General features: G+C 36.3%; 1 protein-coding gene across 1 annotated transcript in view; it reads left to right on the top strand.

Annotated features, from left to right (window-relative positions):
- LOC150090443 (integrin beta-PS-like) overlaps nt 1-21318 on the top strand; it is a 268161-nt gene that overhangs the window by 28615 nt on the left and 218228 nt on the right. Inside the window, exon 2 of the mRNA XM_090389885.1 lies at nt 14964-15045. Coding sequence (XP_090246011.1) covers nt 14976-15045 — 70 coding nt within the window. The 5' untranslated portion in view covers nt 14964-14975. The remainder of the gene's footprint in view (nt 1-14963; nt 15046-21318) is intronic.

A 21318-nucleotide genomic window follows, 5' to 3' on the forward strand; every position in this document is an offset into this window, starting at 1 on the left:
CTCCATTGAAAGATATACAGCAATTTTAGTAACACAATGAACGACCAATTTCAAATATCATACAATGGGCCACATGCTAATCTTAAAAATGTGTCTGTTCATTTTAAAATTCTTTAATGAAACAAATAACGTACTACATACTTTCTATTTCCTTAGAAATGTTTGCCAGTAAGAGAGTTTTTCTTATAATGTTTTTATTTTGCCCGACTGTCCCACAATAACAGAAAACAACAGCATTTGGTGAAACTTCCCTGCACATCACTGAATAATCAAATTACCTTCGGGTCACTACAGACATTCCCAGAAAAGTCATGATACTTTATAGCACTCAGGATCTCTAACATGATTGGTGAGGGGAACGAAGGGGTCCTCTGACCAAGAAAGGCTTAAGTTCTGCAAATTGCAGCGGCTGAAGTCTAAGCACCTGTGAGGTGATCTGATTCAGGTGTATAAGGCCTTGAATGGGTTGAGCTCGCTGAATTCTGATGGGATTCTTCCGCTTGCTGAGATTATGAATCTGAGGGGGCATAAATTCAAATTGAGGAAAGACAGTTGTGCAGAAATTTGCCTTTAGCCAGCGGGTGGTTAAATGCTGGAACAAACTTCCATCTGTCATTGTGGAAGTTGATAGCTTAAATAAATTCAAGGAGGGACTGGACAAACTTTTGGAGGACAGGATGTATGAAATTTTTTTTTTTTTTTTTTTGGTTGATGGCACATAAGCTCATGCGCTTGCATCACATGCCCCCATTACTACTACTACTACTACTACACTTTCATGTGTTCCTTTCCAACCTCAGCATGGAATAGAGGAACTGACGGGAATGTATTTCCATTGTCGAGCAAAACTACGAATTTAATTTTGAGGCATCAGTAAAATAGACAGCATTCATTGGGATTGTGCTCCAACAACAAGCCCTGTTCGTTCAGAAGAGACCACTAATGTCTTTATAGAAAGGTTGTGTAACAGGTTACGGAAGACAGATTGTGTAATCTGTCTTCCGTAACGCAATATTTTTAAAACACTTTGTGACGTTTTCGATATACTACAATTTTAGTTCCACTGTTGTAACCTAGAACTAAGGAGTTCTCCTCGCTCTTTACATAAATTTAAATCACGAACTAAATTATTCAACTCTTCTTGCTTAATTAAATGTGGCGTTATAATTTGCTGGTTGGTAGTCCAAAGAACATAAGACGGTCCAGCAAAGTCTTCAACACAAGAATCCTTGCTATATTCCTCACTGCTTCCTGCATCCCAGGATTTTGGAAGATCTGGGTATCGGTAGGTCTTCATTATGTAGAACAGGCTTTATTGAATATATATGTTAGGATATTTGATGCCGCGCTTACATTTTCTGGACATCCATGATATTTTTGCCATACACAAATAGCAATCGCCGATGTGGTCGTGAGGTTCTCACCACACCATAAGAACAAGCAAATGACATACATTTATTTAATGAATATCATGCAAACTAATGCCTATATTGTCTGTGATACTGCGGCAAAGCAGTGGCGCTTTATACCTTCCTGGGGCCCAAGGCAAAATGGAATTTGGCGACCCCATCTAAAGAAAAAACTAATAAAGAACATTTTCAATTTCATTTTATTGTGACAAAAAAACAAACAAATTATATGACATAAGAACTAAATATAAAATTTCATCAAAATTAATCTTCAAGTAAAGTTTATTGACCTTGGCAGGTTCCGATAAAAATCACTTAAAAATATTAGTAAAAAACAGCAATGAGTTTTTAAAACAGTGATTTTGGGACCCCTCCTCTGATCCGGGCCCTAGGCAGATGTGTTTTTTGCCTATAGGATAACGCGCCACTGCGGCAAAGGTAAATGCGTACCCTCCTCCCCACAGCGTGAAATTGTTCCAGTAATACTATATTCATTTTTTCGTCTCCTTGCTACGATCTCAACAGGTAAAATAACACTGCCCTGTTGGTCTTGAAGGCTACAAAACAAGGGCTCTACCGAGTGTAAACGGGAGTTTATTTATGCATGCATTTATTTTAGCATTTTATTTCATGATAATTTATTACATTTTTATTTCCAAATTACACTTTATTTTACTATGGATATACGAAAATAAATATTCCGCAAACAATGCAAATATAAGATGTTATCGCACTTGTGACAAATATTAAGAGCGAATCCAGAGGGGAAGGGTTACGCAAATTTTTCAAAAAGTATGGAAGAAATTTACGAGGAACCAAAAAAAGGTTTAGGTGCATTTTTACGTAATATTAAGATTGTTGAAAAAAACAGAATTTGGCCGGGGAGTCAGTCGGTAAGGTCAGTATGTCTTCCTTTTGAAATCAAACTCAAAGCATTTCGTTATTAGTTAGGAAAAATGTGTTAGGTGTGTTTTGAACACTAAAGCGAATAAGGCTATGTGGTATCAGTATATTTTAACTTTCAGTTTTTTTTAATATTTTCAGTTTCAGGATGTTAATATATATTTACGTTTCAGGCACGTTAGCAAATAGGAATAATGCACAATCTACAAAAAGAGAAAAAAAAACGAGTAAAAAAAATCAAAGACATGCGTTCTGTGCATCCGCCAAGTAGTTCAATCATTCCTCCAAGCAGCGCATGGCAACAAACATAATATCCTGTGCTTCAGCTATAATGTACAGTATAAGGACAGCCATGTGATATATATGAAAAAAAAAACCAAAAAAAAAAACGGATTTCTGTTGGTCCGATTTTAATTAAATTTGCTTGTCTCGACAATTTTTCTGAACAAGCCAAATGCAAAATTTTATGAAAATCCATCCATTAGGAGTCGAGTTATTATTATGCGGGCAGACAGAAAGAAAGAAGACGTAAAAGACCTTTGCGCATATACCTAACAAGCCCGAAAAACAGCAACAACACCTGAAACTGGTGCGCAAGCGTATTGCGAACACATGACTCATGTAACTTTTTTTTTTCTTTTTTTTTAACATTGAACCGTGTTTATTACGGATGTCTCTATGCTTTCACTTACACGTATTATAAAACCGTGCTGGGGACAGATTAAACGTTATTTGATTACGATTGTTTTGTTTAAATACTTTTAACCTGAAGCATTATTATTTTTTTTTTGGCTGATTCTGTATAGCTTGCTTTCTTGCATCGTATGCCTCTACTAATGCTAATACTATTCATGCAATAGGTCTTGCTTATAAAACGAATGTTACAGCCATGAGACAGAGCATGGCCTGCTGTGCAGTCAACCTAATGAAAATCTAATATAAACTGTGGGGGGGGGGGGATTAGAAAAAAGATTCACTTAAGAAAAACTTAAGAAATGCGCGTGTAACATAAATTGCCATGTAAGTTCTATATAAAATGGGGCTGTTAAGAGAAAAAAAAAAAAAAAGCGGGAGTATTTGTCAGGATAATGAGAAAAACGAAACTTCTGATCACAGTAGCCTGATGTGGCATATGTGCTTCTTAATTAGAAAAATAAATAAATACTTGATTTCTTGATATTATTTTATTTAGCATTTGGTTTGTTAATGTCTGTCTGATTTTCGTTCCATCTGATTCTTATTAAATTTGGAATGGCTCGGCAAATCTTTTTGAAAGATCCAGATGTAAAATTTCATCCACTGGAAGGAGAATTTGTATTAAATACGAACAGATGGAAATGAAGACAATATGCTCTTTACGCATTTGCAAACGCGACTGAAAAGGTACTGTTTTAAAAACCAGCGTTTCAAAGCAGAGGGCATTTTAAAATTTGTTTTGCTTACTCTAATCCAATTGGAATGTGATTTACGGTTTCAGGGTGGATTCCTTATTTCATCTGGAACTTGTGCATCTCCTTATGATTCAGTAACTTCGATGACTCTTAAATGACGTGATTTGATGGTGAACAAATACCAATATGTATTGTATTATTTTATCTTACTGTACTATTATTATATGTATTATATAAAGCATTTATACTGTATTCTGTATAGGGTTAGTAGTAGTAGTAGTAGTACTACTACTACTACTAACCCCGCAAACCCTATACAGAGAAGCTGGCTGGGACTAGCCACATTTAATAAATAAAAAACAATAAGTATGCTACAGGGTTCTTTACATGCATTAATGCTTATTTCTGATCCTATGCGTTGGGATTAACTGATTATTTCTTGTTTCCTGATTCTATATCCATTTTGTAATTTGAGGATTTATCTAGTGAGATGCGTGAAAGAAGTTATGTCATAAACGAAGCCACGATCTTCTTATGACGGAGCATTTAGATTAGATTTGTTATTAAGATACATAGAATTAGTTATTATCGAGCAAGTCGTTAGTCAACGATCTGCAACGAGTTAATTATGGAATCAGAACAGATGATTTGAATATGGAGGCAGATATTTTTATACAGGTGAGTGAAGGCAATTTCATTGTGACAGCAGCGGTATTTGAGGAGTAGTACAATATACACGGAGTGATCACTGAATTATGACCACCTACCTATACCGTGTTGGGCCACCGTACGTTTTATTTACACAGAACTTGCTCATCTGAATTTTATGGAAACATAATATTGTTAATAATCTATAATATGGGTTCCAGATTATCAATATTTTCACAAGGACAATTAAGTAACAAATAAAATGCATGTACTTACTCGGAGAGGTCTATAATGTTTATGATTAAGTTATGGTGTTTCAGGCTCGAATTTCAGGACAAAGATGGATCTCATCATAGAAATTTAAAACGTATCCAATTTTATTAAAAGTTATTGGGACTACTAATTGTATCAATTTGTCCTCTCATGCCAATAAACTAATTAAATATTTCACGTGGTAAAGTGCCTTTTATTGAACTTTCTTACTAAATAAAGTTTTATTGAACTTTCACTTAGTAGTACTTCTGTGTAATCTCCTTCTTGAGTTTAATTAAACTGATATTTATTTCTTTTTAAAATTCTTTTGCAAGTTCGCTTCTCTATCAGAAAAAGTTTATTTTATTTATTTATTTTTAATTTACGTTGATGTATTCTTGAGTGTAAGAAACGAGCACAATACTAGAATGCAACTTCTCCGCTTTGCTTTCAAGTCGTCTCACTGGAGGAATAGGTGGCAGCACAAGTAGTTTTATGTTTGAAATCAAAGTGGTCTTTGCAGCAACAGGTGATGTGACCGTGTAAATTTATGAGCGCAATTTGTCATTGTGGGAGGTATATGTGCGGAATACTTTTCAATTAATTAGTTCGTGAGATATTATTTCCAAAGAAAGTGCACTCAGTAAGTGATGCAAAATATTTCTTGGATAGCGTGAAAGATTCGAGGTACATTTTCTTAGTTTGTCGATATTCTTAATAAAATATGACTCAAAGGCTTGCGTTTTCCTGTTTCGACATAAATTACTCAGCAAGAGGTCTGATGAATGTAAGTGGCAGTTTCCGGCTAAGAATATTTAGCGGGAGTTTTGGGTTCATATTGCTTAAGATTTGAATTCTGGTAAGTACTAAATATTTCTCTTCCACGTTTCTTGTGTTGTTTTATAGAATTGTTCAGACTAGGGGTTTGAACAATTCTATAAAATTAATGTGATTAATGTAAAGCCATCAAAACGAAGTTTTCGTAACCTAATTGAAATAGACGTCTAATATGCAAGTAGGCGTAGTCTAGTGCTATTTATATGCGGTATCTGTTTATTTGAGGATTGTAAACTGGATTGTTTTAAATTTACGTATTGAAGAGTACCGTAGAGTTTGAATAAATTTATTCCATCCATTTTAATATATATATATATATATACGTGTGTGTGTGTGTAGTTGTAATTTGTCAGACCTATAAAAAACATCACGGAACACATCCATGTCATTATTTACTATATTTTTCTGAGCATAAGAATCTTCTGATTACAGGTTTTGAAATGCATAATTAAAGAAAGGAAAACATTTTAATTGCTTCATATGTATACGAAGATACTTATAAACAAAATCAAATAAATTCAAGGCAGTGGCAAAACTACCACACCGCCAAGTCTGCTGGTTGTAAACGAGTACAGCAAGTGGGACCGTTCGTGAATCGCGTGGAAGGAGGAGAATTGTTTCTGTGCTAATGTAAACCCCAACTGCAGGAAGGATAAGATGGGAAGTTTTATGCTGTATAGCCTAGTTATAAAATGACCTCTTGGAATCAAAGCTTTAACAACATGTGAAATTTAAAAAAAAAATAAAAACTCAATTTGGGTTTTTATTTGTTTAAATTTTTCATTGTATATAGTTAGTTCTGTTTTTACACTGGCATGACTACATGGATCAGAGATGCCAATGTGCCATAAAACAATTCGGCATTCTCAGTTTGCATGGCTACAGCTAAACACTGGAATATGCATGTATAAGAGAATGTATTAATGGGAGCTAATATTTTACACACTCCTAACAATTAAATATGATAAATGTAAGGAATTCCTTATATTTATTTCACCACAAATGTAATAAATGCCATATAAAGAAAATGAAGAATTGAAATTCAAAATCATTGAAAATCTTCAATGATACCCAGATTTCTGAACAAGGTCACATATCTCTGCCACGGATTGCCTAACTTCTAATCTCTTTTGGCATAAGCACATTACAAATATTGCTTTCTTTGCATAAAAAAATGGGTTTTTCTCTTCACTTTCAGTGTTATTTTCCTTCTAAACAAATATTTACTCTGTACAAATCTCAAATCTGCCCTACAATGAAATATTGTTCCCATATCTGGGTTGGTGCCCCCAAAACTTCTCAAGCTTCTAGACTCCATTCAAAAGAAGGCAATCAGGTTAATTAATGACTCATCTCTTACAAACTCTCCATACTCTGTCTTATAAAAACTCAGTTTTTGCTGTGCTGCATGCCCTTTCTATAGATATTTCTCTGAGCACTATTGTTCTGAATTGGCTGTTTTCAATATTGTTCTGAATTGGCGTCTGTAATTTTCCCACTCTCTTTCAAACCAGTCCAAGCACATTCAACAACCAGTCAGGATCTATTCACTGTCCAGTTCCAAGCTCACAGCACCAACTTTTTTTCTTCCTCATTTATCCTTTCTAATTCTGTTTTCTGAATCAACTTTCCTTCATATGTATTTCCCAATAATTGTGATTTAAGAAATTCAAGTCTTAATGTCAACAATATTTACTTTCAACCTTCAACCCATGTATGGTATTAAGTATTATAGGTTCTAATACCTTTCATTGTTTGGGGGTTTTATAAAAATAATATATATAAATATACTCTTGGTTTTGAGCCTTGATACAAAAACTAATGACCTTGTCTGTGTGGCTGTTATGTTGTAGATCACTTTAACTCTATTTCTAGATTGATGACAAGTTTTGCTCCTCTTTGAAACTGTGTTCATTACTTTGCTCTGGGGATCTGCAGGAGAGTTATTATCCTCATTCTTGGTATTTTTATCTGTGCATAAGTGACACCTTTTCTGGTTAGTGACTAATTTGTGCAGCTTATCAATTCTGTTAAATGAGGGAGTGTACTTGGATTGCCGCTATGCATGTGTATTATCACATCTTGATCCTTGTCTGACAGATGCAGATGGAGAATGACTAAATATGGCCTTCTCTATTCTAAAGACATATGAGATGAGCAAGAAGTTGTGATTTCTCTGGGACTGCCTTGAGGAACTAATTTTTCATCTTGACTCACAGCAAGAAGAACTCTTTATTGCATGTGCATTGCTGTACACAGCTGAAAGCCAAGGGAGGTGGTAGATGACTTTCATCAACCGGTGAAATACCACCACTTTGCTTATTGGAGGCTTGAAGTGGTGAAACCCCTTCATGGTACTACATATCAACTCTGTGGTACTACACTGACAGTGGTAGAGAATGAAAAGGACCTGGGGGTGGTTGTGCAGGCAGATATGAAGTTTTCTGAGCAGTGCAAACGGGCTGCAAGAGTAGCTCATGGTGTATTGTCGATGATATATAGGAATTTTTCTAGCAGGGATAAGGAGGTGATTATTCCCTTGTATAAGGCAATGGTCAGACCACACCTAGAGTACTGTATACAGGTCTGGAGGCCTCATGTCAAGAAGGATGTAGAGATGCTGGAACGAGTACAGAAAAGGGCAACAAGATTAGTGAATGGAACAAAGGGGTGCTCTTACGAAGAAAGGCTTAAGTTTTGCAAATTACAGTGTCTGGAGACTAGGCACCGGCGAGGTGATCTGATAGAGGTGTATAAAGCCTTGAATGGTTTGAGCATGCTCAATGCTGATGGGATTCTTCCTCTTGCTCAGAATAATCACCTGAGAGGGCATAAATTCAAATTGAGGAAAGACAGATGTAGGATAGACGTGAGGAAATTTGCCTTTAGCCAGCGGGTGGTTGGTTGGTGGAATAAACTTCCATCCCTTGTCGTGGAAGTTGATAGCCTAAATAAGTTTAAGGCTCAGCTGGACAGGTATTTCGAATGGACAGAGGGGTGAAGTGAAAGTGGTTATTTTTTATTTATTTATTTTTATTTATTTATTTATTTTTTTTTTTGGCTGATGCTGCATAAGCTTGCTTTCTTGCATCAAATGTCTCTACTAATGCTAACCCATGTTTAGTCTCTAGAGCAAAGTTTCCGGCATCCCCCTCCCCCATACTTCTCCTTCAACCCATGCACGGTACTAAGTACTATAGGTTTTGATACCTTTTGTGTTTGGGGTTTTCATAAAAAAAAAAAAAAAAAAAAATTTGGAGGGAAATTGGGACTCTGCTCTTATCCAATCATATTCACAAGGTTGAACTTTTTTGGTTTCCTGTAGACATGAGTGCTGCATAGCTTCTCACTTCCATCATAGGGCCTGAGTGTGTGGAATGCTGCATTCACTTACAAATGGTTTTAGATAATGCTACTCCCCTTCTTGAAAAATATTTTCAGAAATATTCTCATGAAATATCCTCAAAAAATTTCTCACGAAAAATGTTTTCTCAATTTAAGGCTGAACTAGACAAACTATTTGGAGTTACTGGATGGGCAAAATGGGAAGGTTTTTTTTTTTTTTTTTTGGCTGAGGCTGTGTATAAGCTTGTTTTCTTGCATCATATGCCTCAACTAATGCTAATGCTAAATGCACAGAGTGAGCTACTGAAATTTACTCATATTTATTTCCATTGTGGAGCAAAACACTTTGATACTTCTCTTTGATGAATTAATAAAAAGTCTCCACTGTGTAGTGTTGTAACTAATTCCTAAATAGCTCATTAAGTCATTTATATTACTGCAAGAAACCATAGAATTGTCTTCAGAAAAGTAGGGGACTAGTTCTCGTTCTCTGTGTCTGTATCATTAGAAAAAAGTCCCATGTGTTAGATTTTTTGACTTACGTGTAGAACCAAGGAGTTCTGCAGATTACTTTGATAATTTTAAATCTCTTACCAGATCATTGGGTTCATGCTGTGAAATCAGTGTGAAGATTTAGTCTCCAGGTGTGTATACTTCAGTTTCATCTTCAGAAGCTTTACTTTCTGCACTCTCTGCTACTTTATTCTCCAATAGAAGTGGAGGGCATGGAATTGGCAGATTATATCCATGTGGAACTTGTCTAATGGCAGATGGAATATTAGGATACACAATGCCCTTCATACTCTGTTAACTAACCAAAAGTAAAATCTATAAACTCATCACAATGGTTTGTAGGCTCCCACCAAATCATGGGAATTGCAGATGGCATAGCCTTCTTTTTACCATTTTTCCACAATCTCAGTGCTTCAACACAGGTTTGGCAAACTTTGTGTAGCTCATTGTTTATCTTGATCATCCAGTTTCACTCCAAATAAGCACAATATGTATTTTTGCTGCATAACTTCCACAAATATAACAAAATAAGTTTGGATTGTTCAAACACTTGCACAAAGACATTTTACTCACTTTTTAGCACAAGTTTAACACGATAACCTCAAAAATAACTGAGCTCTTAGTGATAAATATTGATGCATGGAGCTCTCACGATCAAGAAACAAATGACTGAAGGCAATGTTGCCAACATGTGAAGACTGAGTTTACAAATTCCCAGCAGTTACTCTTAACTTAATACATTTAATAATACAACTCATCACATCAACTTAAATGAGTTATGAGAAAACAGTACATGATAGAAAAAAATTAATCATTTCCAAAATCAGCATAAAAACTGAGTTAGAAACAGCTATTAGTTTACAAACATCAAAAACCATGCAGAATGATGTCTGTTACCTCCTGCATGCCCTGTAGGATTTTGTCATACTGCTCACTATGAATGTTGATCTGCTCCTTATGTTCTTTTTATAGTCTATTCTCTTCTACCTCTTATTTCTTGCCTTATGAGCAAAACATTATCATTGGTGGTATTAAGGAAATTAGCTTGTTGTCATCCTGTCTTCTGTATTGCTTCTTTCACCCGTGTTTTTGCTATCATATACAAACCATGATCTCATAGTTCTTTTAATTTTATCCTATGGGAAGGTAATCACTTCCTCTGTTTGGGTATAGACTGATTTTGGTGATCAGTTTGCTGAACACTTGGTTTAAGACTACATTGTTTGTATCATAGCGTAATCAATCCATGCTTTAATTTGATTGTGTGTATCAGTGTCAATGTACGATACATTGACTTGTTCGTTTTCATTTATACGTTTGCCCGTGTCATTTTTCTGTCATGAGAGGACTGCATATTTTGCACAGGCATATTGCTCATCCTCATCACTTTGCTTCAAGGGAGACTCATGCATATCTTGTGATCCTGTTTCATGATATAATGGTCATGCAGATCACGTTCTTGTTTCCATCCTTTTTTCTGTTGATCCACATCCATAACAGAACCATCTTAAGCATATTAAATGGATGACATCAATTTTTTGAGAATGACACAAACCATCTGTGTGTTTCGTTCTGTGCTATATATTCTTTGGGCATTTTAAATGGTGCTTTTTCTGTTAATTTGTCAGTTTCCATGTTTCATTTAGAGCCTATATTTGTTTTTGATATTAGCTTAGAGTTTTGAATAATAACTTTTTGTTGTGTTGATATTCATGAAATTGTCCACGATAGTTTCATGAATATGAATGTGAAATTATCATAATATTCTAATTATTCGTAAAATTATGAAATTAAATTGGAATGACAGGCAATTAACTGGAATTAACTGGGTAAATTAACCATCCAGTTTTATTTCAGCAAGGTGGAGTAGGGCATCTGGGAAAGAAAAGTCCAAAGAAGCAAGGTTTTACTTCTTTGGACTCAAGATCAAATTAGCATTAGTAGAGGCATTTGATGCAAGAAAGCAAGCTTATGCAGCATCAGCCAGAAAAAAAAAACTTCCACTTCACCCCTCCGTTCGTTCACAATACCTGTCCAGCTGAGCCTTAAATTTATTTAGGCTATCAACTTCCACAACAAGGGATGGAAGTCTGTTCCACCAACCAACTGCCCGCTGGCTAAAGGCAAATTTCCGGACATCTATCCTACATCTGTCTTTCCTCAATCTGAATTTATGCCCTCTCAGGTGATTATTCTGAGCAAGAGGCAGAATCCCATCAGCATTGAGCATGCTCAAACCATTCAAGGCTTTATACACCTCGCTAGTACCTAGTCTCCAGACACTGTAATTTGCAAAACTTAAGCCTTTCTTAAGCCATTAGTAGGCAGCTTGTGATTTAGGGGATTAACCCTTTGTAGCATTGTTTCCCAGGTAACAGTATTAAAACATGTCGAGTGCTGGACTGATTTCATGAAATTAACTTTTGGACCATGTGATAAGTAACGTTCTCTTAGGACTAAGTTATTTAAAGGTGATTAAATTAGCCAAGTACCGTAATATATAAATGCAAGTAAGCAATACTTATCTTTTTTTACTCGATAATGTTCAAAAAAGGCTCACTGGCAGACATGAAAGTTATGTACAAATTTTTCTACAAATACACTGAAAATTTGCTGAATTGTCACTGACACATACTTAGGCCACCTAACTGAAGTTGTTTTGTTGTAAAATTTTGTTGCAAAAATCTTGTGTCAAGGTGAATCTGGATATATTTTTATCATACTTTTGCTTCCATTATGAATTGTACCTATTTCATGTAATCTGAGATCTTCTTTCCCTTTCAATTTCTTCTCTTTTCTGTATATAGCAGTGGTTCAGCCTTTCTTCTCTCTCTCTCTCTCTCTCTCTCTCTCTCACACACACACAAAATATGGATCCAGGACAGCTGCCCCCCCTCGATACTTCTGATTGTTTTTGCTGTTTCCAAAAGCATTTGTTATGGAGATATTGACAATTCATTGGGTTATCTATCAAGTGAGTAGAGAACCCATGAAATATACCCATTTCTAATTGAAATGGGTATATTTCATGGTGAGTGCCAAGCCCGTGCTCACATCTGGTGAGTATGGGCTTGGCACACCCGGGATCCTGAGCTGGATATCATCATTCTTCTCTTTCTTGATGATTCCCTTCTATTTCTGACCTCCCCCGTCTCTCTCTCTCTCTCTCTCTCTCTCAGGGGTAACTCAGAATTTTTTTTTTTTTTTTTTGGCTGGTGCAGCAAAAGCCTCAGGCTTCCTTGCACCATATGGCTAATTATAATAATAAATAATAATAATAATAAGTATTTAAAGTATCAAACATCCCTTGATGTATGCACTTATGCAGATGACATTAAGATCCCAACACCCGTCCAACCGTCCATGAACAACAGGGCATTGTGTGAGCAGATTAATTATAAGCTTCTGAACTTATTTGTGTACTTAGACAAATTTGGCTTGGCCCTAAATCCGCAGAAGACTGTAATCATGGTGTACTCACTCAAAAAATCGCCTACGCTCGTACACCCGAAACTTAATGGCAAACCTATCCCAGTTGTTGAGACGCATAAAGATCTCGGAGTAACATTTGATACGAAACTTACGTTCAACTCTCATATTGACCTGATTGTGAAGAAAATGAACTACTTACGGTGGGCAACAAAACAGCACCTCTTGCACGTGAAACAGACTGCAACAACCGCACGATATTTAAGAACCACAGTGTATTCGGCCATTTTGTATGGCGCTGAATTGTGGGCGTCAGCCACCCTTACCCACATTAGGAGAATATATGCGAGTGAATTCTGGCTGCTGAAGTGTGCAAACCATAAGCACCATCTCCCTCAACAGTTAAGGACCACGCAGCTCTCTGAACAGCTTAAACTGCAGCGTTTACCAGACATCATCTCCTGGAAACGATTAATAACTACAATCAAAATGATGACTGGCACGATATCATCACCATGCTTCTGGCAGCTTTGTGAGTGGCACATTCCGCCATCTGCATTAAGAGGCACCAAATCTTTGAGAATGAAGACCAACAGACTGAAGATGGCCGACAGGTTTATACCCGCCAGTGCGTTAGAATCAATTCAGTGCCTAACACATATCGGAATTGACCTACTAAGGCTCATAGAAGACCCGAAATATAGGAAACAAACCGCAGTGTGGCTCGCTGAGGCTACTGTTGCCTAGTAGTTGTGTGAATTTCTGTCAAGAACTGTGTGTACGCAATTGAATAATGTATATCTCGCACAAGTTGATCAGTGGATGTGATGTTAACATGAACTTTTGTATTACAATTGCCAGGACTCTAGACAGAAATGTAGTGAAGAGTAAGGTAGTTTAAATGTCATCTTTTCGTGTATATTTAACCTTTCTTGTATATTTTAGACATTCTTTTATTCGCATTTTATGATAATCCCCTGGCATTGTCTGCCGTGAAGGGAATTTGTCACTTACCAATGTACACCTGTATTTTAAATTTGGTAGGACAAATAAAGATTTATTTATTTAAATATACAAAGATTTCATTTATTGTTAATATACAGATTTCATATATTGTTAAAATGGAATTTATAAGAGAATTTTAATACCAAAAAATCTATTTGTAAAAAATGTTTTCACTCTCAGAAAAATCAGAAAGTGTTATCAAAAATAGTCTATTTTATTGTGATTAAAAAATTAGTTCTATTCATGAAGTAGTCATTTAATAGCAAACCAAAAATGATAGGAAAAAATTTCATAAAAATTGAGAAGAGAACCTTTAAGTTCATTAACCAGAATTGAAGAGTTTTTTATACTTTAAACTACAGATTAGGTACTGAATACTGTTTTTCTAATTATCTTATTTTAACAACACCCAAAATACAAATAAAACTTATTATGATGGATTTAATTTGTCTTTAAAAAAATGTATTCCTGTTCTGAAAGTTACCAGTATTGGTTTTAATTACACTTTGTTGAACTGATGCTTTATAAAGGACCTGGTTTCATACAGAAAGTGGCATCCACATAAAATTAGTCCTATCGAAGCTTTATTCATTTAAGAACCATCTGTCAGATTTATTTTTTATGTGTAATGTTTTATATTTTTTAATATTTTGTAGCTTAATCTTTTCTTTGTCTTTTTTTTTTTTTTCTTACATATTGTTTTTGTATTACACAGAACCATTTGTAAGGCTCTTTCTGGTACTTAAGCTAGTCTGTTTAATGTCAGCAGTACAGACCAGTATCCTCTTAACTGTAGGTTAGTGGTTTCAGCTTACCAAATAGCTAAAAGAAAAGGAGGGCAAGGTCCAGTAAATGTGAAGAGGAAGTGTCTGCTCCAAAACTTGTTACTTATTTATCCTGTGGCACAATAGCTGAACAAGTCAGACATTGACTGAAAATAGTGAATCAACAGAAATGCTTTTTGGTATTCTGTTTTATTTTTAGGCCTTTTTGATGTTATTCTGTTATTTTATTTTTATATTATTTTATACTTCTCCTACCACTTTCTTCTTGATTTTTGTATATGTTGTCCTCTTCTTTCCTCCTCCCCCACAACACACTACAGTTTCTTTCAGTGTTGTCATTAGTATTTTTCTTTTCTTTTTTTTTTAAGTTAGACCACTTTAACCATTTCTGACTTAGTGCATAACTGTTAGCTTCTTTTAAAGGAATTTGCTTTCTTTTTTATTAGATACCAAAAAGAATGAAAGGACTCTACGTTCTTCAAGTAATTTACCTGTTAGTTACTCTTGTTATCTCAAGTGCCTCACAAGGTAAGGATGTGGAGTTTTAAAAATGTTATCATTAGTTTCTTTTATTATAAGTGAAAAATATCTTAGAACTTATACTGTATTTTTATTTATTTATATTCTGTTTAGAAGCCATTTTAAATTTAAGAAAATGATTGAATTGTGCATTAGCATCTTGTATTTTAACATAATGCCTTACCTTTGAGTCATTTTGTTGCAGACCACTTATACTTGCTGTATTGTTCTGTATCCCCTGATAACTGCTACTCCCATTCAACTTTCATTTCTGCTACTACACTCACAAGTTTATTGGTCAGCAAATTGGGACCCACCTTTTGAATCATCTTTTCATTAGTACATACAGGTTATTAGCCTCTAGCATCACTTTCATGAACGTTTATCATTCAAACTCTGGCGCACTACGGTCATAGATGCCAATGCACCAAAAAAATCCCCAAACAAACAAACAATCATTGAAACTCTAACTTTTATAGATGAATCCAATGGAATAGAATTCAAATATTTATGCAATTCAAACACTTCCCCACTGAAATTGTAAATTCTTTGATTACTTCTCACACTTCAGGATGTTATGGTCACTTCTGACAGTGGCTTCTTTCTTGAAAATTTCTAATATTTGAAGAGTCTTTAACTGAGACGAAGTCAACGATATTACCTCTCCTTGTGGCTTTATTTATCGGGCTGCTCTAGAAAACTGATTGCTTAGTTCAGGTCTAGAAATCAGTTAATAAAATTGTGCTGTTGTAGAATTTTTCCCTGCATAATGCTAATTTAGTCTTGGACTGTGTGCTCCTCTCCAACCCCATCTTCACACCTACAGTAAATTATTTGCAGAATATATGCCAAGTTTTCGGTCCAAAAGGTAAATATAGTTGTGGTATATCTGTGACTTGTGCTGTTGCATCAAGCATTCTTTGTGTTTGTAATTATTGTAGAATCCATCCCGTTGGTGAAACATTCTAAAGAATAAAATGCTTCCTTATGTCATTTGCCAGTATTAGTAATAAATAATAATAACATGCATGGGAATTGCTATCAAGCTCACTCAACTCTGTAAATTTTTGAGAATCATTATCAGCAGGATGAAGATGAGAAATTCGATAAACTTGACTGAACATCTGAACAGTATGGCCTTATTAGTATTGGCAAATTATGCAAGTTCAGCTTATATAGCATTAGCAAAAAAAAAACCATCATCTGCAAATCTTCTCTAACAATTTGTCGAAACCTACCTTAAGAGCAAATTTTCATGGTTTATCCTGCAACAAGCCTTTTCCAGTTTAATTTAAATTTATGTATCCTTATTTGTATTGTCTGAGAAAAACCCTTTTATACTTCGATCTTGTCCCCTCACAGGTGCCTAGTTTTCAGGTGCTAAAATTTGCAGAAATGAAGTCTTTCTTATGAAGAATTCCTTTTTGTTCCACTGACTAATCTTGTTGCTCTTCTCTGTATCTATATCAGTAGATCCAGACCCTCCTATTGCTGCTGGCAAAATTTCTATATATCATTGACAGAACCCCATGAGCTAATCTAGTAGTCTATCTGCACTGCTCAGAGAACTTTGTATACTGTACAGTTACTACTAGATCTTTTTAATTTCCCTCCACCTTGAGTGTGGTACCATCCAGTTGATATGTTCTTCTGGGTTACTGCTACCCTTATGCAGTACTTTGCATTTATCAATGTTAAAATTCAACTTCTCAGCTCATCTCTATAATTTTACCAGGTCTTGTTGCAGTAGCATGCCTTGATTTCTGTCATTAACCACCCTGCCACCCCTTGTATCATCTGCAAATGTAGATATTAAGCTTGATATCCCTTCATGAATATTGTTAGTAAATATTAAAAACCTTAAGATGCCTGACACTGAACTGTGAAGGACTCCACTCATAACATTAGTCCCTTAATAACCACCCTTTGTCTTCTGCCACTTAACCATTCCTTTATCCATAGCATATATCTAATGCCACACTGCTTCAATTTGTACAGCAGTCTTTCATGTGAACGGTCAAAATGTTTACTGAAATATAAGTGTGATGTATTTTATTATTTATTTTTTTTTTTTTGCATCCAGTTTCTTTGTTACTTCATCATAGCATCTAATCAGATTGGTTAGACAAGATGTCCTCTTAATAGATCCATGCTGTGATCCTACATTACTTCTTTGACCACTGACTCCATTCCTTATTTCTCTGTCACAGAAGTTAAGCTTACAGATCTATAATTACTCACATTGCCCTTTGATTTCCCCCCACCCTTTATGAATAGGGCTGATGGGTACGAACCTACAACTTGAGGATGAAGAATTTTCAGCTTGTGGAAATGAATAATTTTTTTTGGCAATTTTTACCTCCTTTTGATTAATTAACATATTAAATTATGTTTGACAAATAGTTTAATAGTCTTAGTCACATTTGTTAGCTTAATTTTAAATTTAGCTAGTGATTTCATACTGCTATTGTATTGTGTTTTGGTATGAAACGTAGCACGTAACTAGTAGTGCAGTGGGATAGTAGGGCTGTACTTGTGATAAATAAGTAGCTTCAAGATTCTAATCACTTGTTAGTCATATTCTTTTTTGTTTTTAACTAAGAAATTTTTACTTTTAGTGAGGATATAGCTAATTTAAAACTCTGCAGTCATAATGGTATAGCGTAACTTATATTTTAACTTGATGGCATAATGTAAAACTTGAAAGCTTAAGGTATAACTTAAAACTTGATAGCATAATACGTATCACTTCATTTAAGAATCTGTTAGCGTAGTATAGTATTGTCAGTTAATCAATTTTGTTAATTTTCATTGTTAATCAATGAAATTATATTTAAATGGAATGATGCCTGAGACTAGAGCAGCAAAGCAATGGGAACAAAGTAGTGGGAGAGCTGTGGCTCAGGAGAACTGAAGCGGGCTATTCTCCTACAAATCATGACCAAACAAAACATGCAAACAGGATGCAATGTTTGCAAATCTTCCTGGAACAGGAAATGATTGTGTGTGTGGTGCAGTGCAGTGCAGAAGTTGTGAAGAAATTAGGTTCCAACTGAGAGTTTGAAGAGTAGAGTAGATGCCCTCGAAGAAATTAAAATGGGAGTGCCCATAAAACTCTCACCCGCCCAACTGGCGCCTCCGTAGCCAGGTGGGAAGGAGCAGCAGTGCATAGCACACGCTTCTTGATTAGACCGGGGTTCGAGCCCGTCACCACCAAATACGGAGAATGCGGAAAGGTCAGGGAATGACCACCGCATATCCCGGAGCAATATGGCCTTAGTTGCTAATGCTCCTAAAAACCCAACAACAAAAAAAAAACCCGCCCAACTCGATGCCAGAGCACGCACTTGTGAATCAGGCAACACAGCGGCAATCTCTGAGGCAGAATACGCCCATCAAACTCTCAATGCCAGAGCTCACACTTGTGCATCAGGCAACACAGCGTCAATCTCTAAGGCAGAATGCACTGGTCCCACAGGTGGTAGTTATTGTTGATGGCTCTGTTGTCAGCAAAATGGGAAAAATGTGTAAGAAGGATAGGTGGAATAGGACCAAGGTATGTCTGCAAGGGACAAAAGTAGATGACACTATAGAGCAGATATCATCTTTTAAGTACACAAAAAGGTGATATTATTTTTCACATTGGCACTAATATTATTGAGAGTAGGAGATCTGAGGACTTACTTAACAAGTACAGGGCAATGTTTGGAAAACGTCACAAGTTAGGATTGAATTTGAAAGTGTTTGTAATTCTGCACAGACATGATAGAAGGGAGTACATGTTGAAAGCCTTGTCAATCAATTCACTCCTGGAGAGAATGTGCAAGGCTCATCTCATGGGGTAGAATTTTTCTCAGCGTGGTCTGTACTTGTTAACAGGAGAAACTGTTTTTACAGGGATGGGATACACTTAAATAGAAGGGGTGCAAGAATATTTGCTGATGCTGTCGAGGCGGTGATAGCTGGATCAGAAAAAAACTGCTGGCTTGGGAGATAAACAGACGAATATACTAACTACAGCCACAGGCAGGGGTGAAAATGATTCTTGCACTGCTTCTATTGGAATCCAGGGATGCTCTTCATAATTGTGGCCAAATGTTTGCTTACATTAGCATTATTAGCATTAGTAGAGGCATTTGATGCAAGAAAGCAAGCTTATGCATAAGCATCAGCCAAAAAAAAAAAAAAAACCACTTCCACTTCACCCCTCTGTTTGTTCGAAATACCTGTCCAGCTGAGCCTTAAACTTATTCAGGCTATCAACCTCCACAACAAGGGATGAAAGTCTGTTCCACCAACCAACCACCCGCTGGCTAAAGGCAAATTTCCGCACGTCTATCCTATATCTTTCTTTCCTCAATTTGAATTTATGCCCTCTCAGGTGATTATTCTGAGCGAGAGGAAGAATCCCATCAGCATTAGGCATGCTCAAACCATTCAAGGCTATATACACCTCTATCAGATCACCTCGCTGGTGCCTAGTCTCCAGACACTGTAATTTGCAAAACTTAAGCCTTTCTTCGTAAGAGCACCCCTTTGTTCCATTCACTAATCTTGTTGCCCTTCTCTGTACTCGTTCCAGCAGCTCTACGTCCTTCTTGAAATGAGGCCTCCAGACCTGTATACAGTACTCTAGGTGTGGACTGACCATTGCCTTATACAAGGGAATAATCATCTCCTTATCCCTGCTACAAAAATTCGTATATATCATTGACAGTACACCATGAGCTACTCTTGCAGCCAGTCTGCACTGCTCAGAGAACTTCATATTTGCCTGCACAACCACCCCCAGGTCCCTTTCATTCTCTACCACTGTCAGTGTAGTACCACAGAGTTGATACGTTGCTCTGGGGTTGCTGTTTCCCATACATAGTACTTTACATTTGTCAATGTTAAACTCCATTTGCCACCTCTCAGCCCATCTGCTCAACCTTTCCAGATCCTGTTGCAGCAGCATAGTGTCAGTAGTGTCCTTGACAACCCTGCCTACCTTTGTATCGTTTGCAAACTTCGACATTAAGCTTGATATACCATCATCAATATCATTTATAAATACAGAAAACAATAATGGACCCAACACTGAGCCCTGAGGGACTCCCCTTATAACATTAGTCCACGACGAGCAGTGTCCATTGATTACTACTCTCTATCTTCTCCCCATCAGCCACCCCTTTATCCACAGCAGCAATTTGCCTCCAATGTCACACTGCTCCAATTTGTGCAGCAGTCTTCCATGTGCAACAGTATCAAAAGCCTTTCTAAGATCCAAGTATATAATATCAAAGTTATTCCCTGCATCCAGTTCCTTTGTGACTGCATCATAGTATCCAATCAAATTGGTCAGGCAAGACTTCCCCTTAACAAAACCATGCTGTGTCCGAGCTATAACTGAAGTCTTGTCTAAATGATCCTGCAGTGCTTCTTTAACTAGTGCCTCCATTAATTTTCCTGAACAGAAGTTAAACTCACAGGTCTATAATTACTTGTGTCAGCCTTTGATCCTCCTTTGTGAATTGGGGTCACATTTGCACATCTCCAGTCTATGGGTACCTCCCCTGAGTCCAAGGAAGCTGTCATAATTATGGCTAAGGGTTTGCTTACTTCCTCTGCTGCCTCCTTTAATATAACTGGATAGATCCCATCCACCCCGGGTGCCTTTCTTGTGTTTATCTTCAACAATTTCTCCTCCACTTTACTCTCAGTTATTACAAGATTCTCTAGCTTACTGCTGGAGTTGAATACACCTCTGGCATTCCCCTCGCTAAATAACTCCTCATGTGTGAATGTCGATGCAAAATATTCATTTAGTTTGTTAGCTACCTGAGCAGGATCATCAACAGTTGACCTATCGATATCAAGTGGACCAATCTGATTCATCCCCTTCCTTCTAGAGTTTACATAAGTAAAGAACTCTTTGCTGTTTTTCTTTGCATCCCTTGCCAAAGATTTCTCGTAATCTGCCTTCGCCTGCCTAACCTCCTTTGTAACTTGGTTACAGATCAACTTGTATCTATCATAGGCTTCTGTGTCATGTGTTAATTTGTATGTATCCCATGCATGTTTCTTCTCTGCCATATGCCTCATTAGTTCATCTGACATCTATTTAGGCCTAAACCTTGAACAATATTTCTTAGTTGGTATATAAAGCCTAGTAGCTTCCAAGATAAGTTCTTTGAATGTTTCCCATTTTGCATTTGCTGTTGGTAACATCATCAGTTGGTCCCACTGTATAGAATTTAAATACTGTGTCAGTCCATCATAGTCGCCTTTATGAAAGCAATA

This window comes from Mastigoproctus giganteus, chromosome 2 (assembly GCF_048544385.1).
Source record: "Mastigoproctus giganteus isolate SK-2022 chromosome 2, ASM4854438v1, whole genome shotgun sequence".
Taxonomy (NCBI): domain Eukaryota; kingdom Metazoa; phylum Arthropoda; class Arachnida; order Uropygi; family Thelyphonidae; genus Mastigoproctus; species Mastigoproctus giganteus.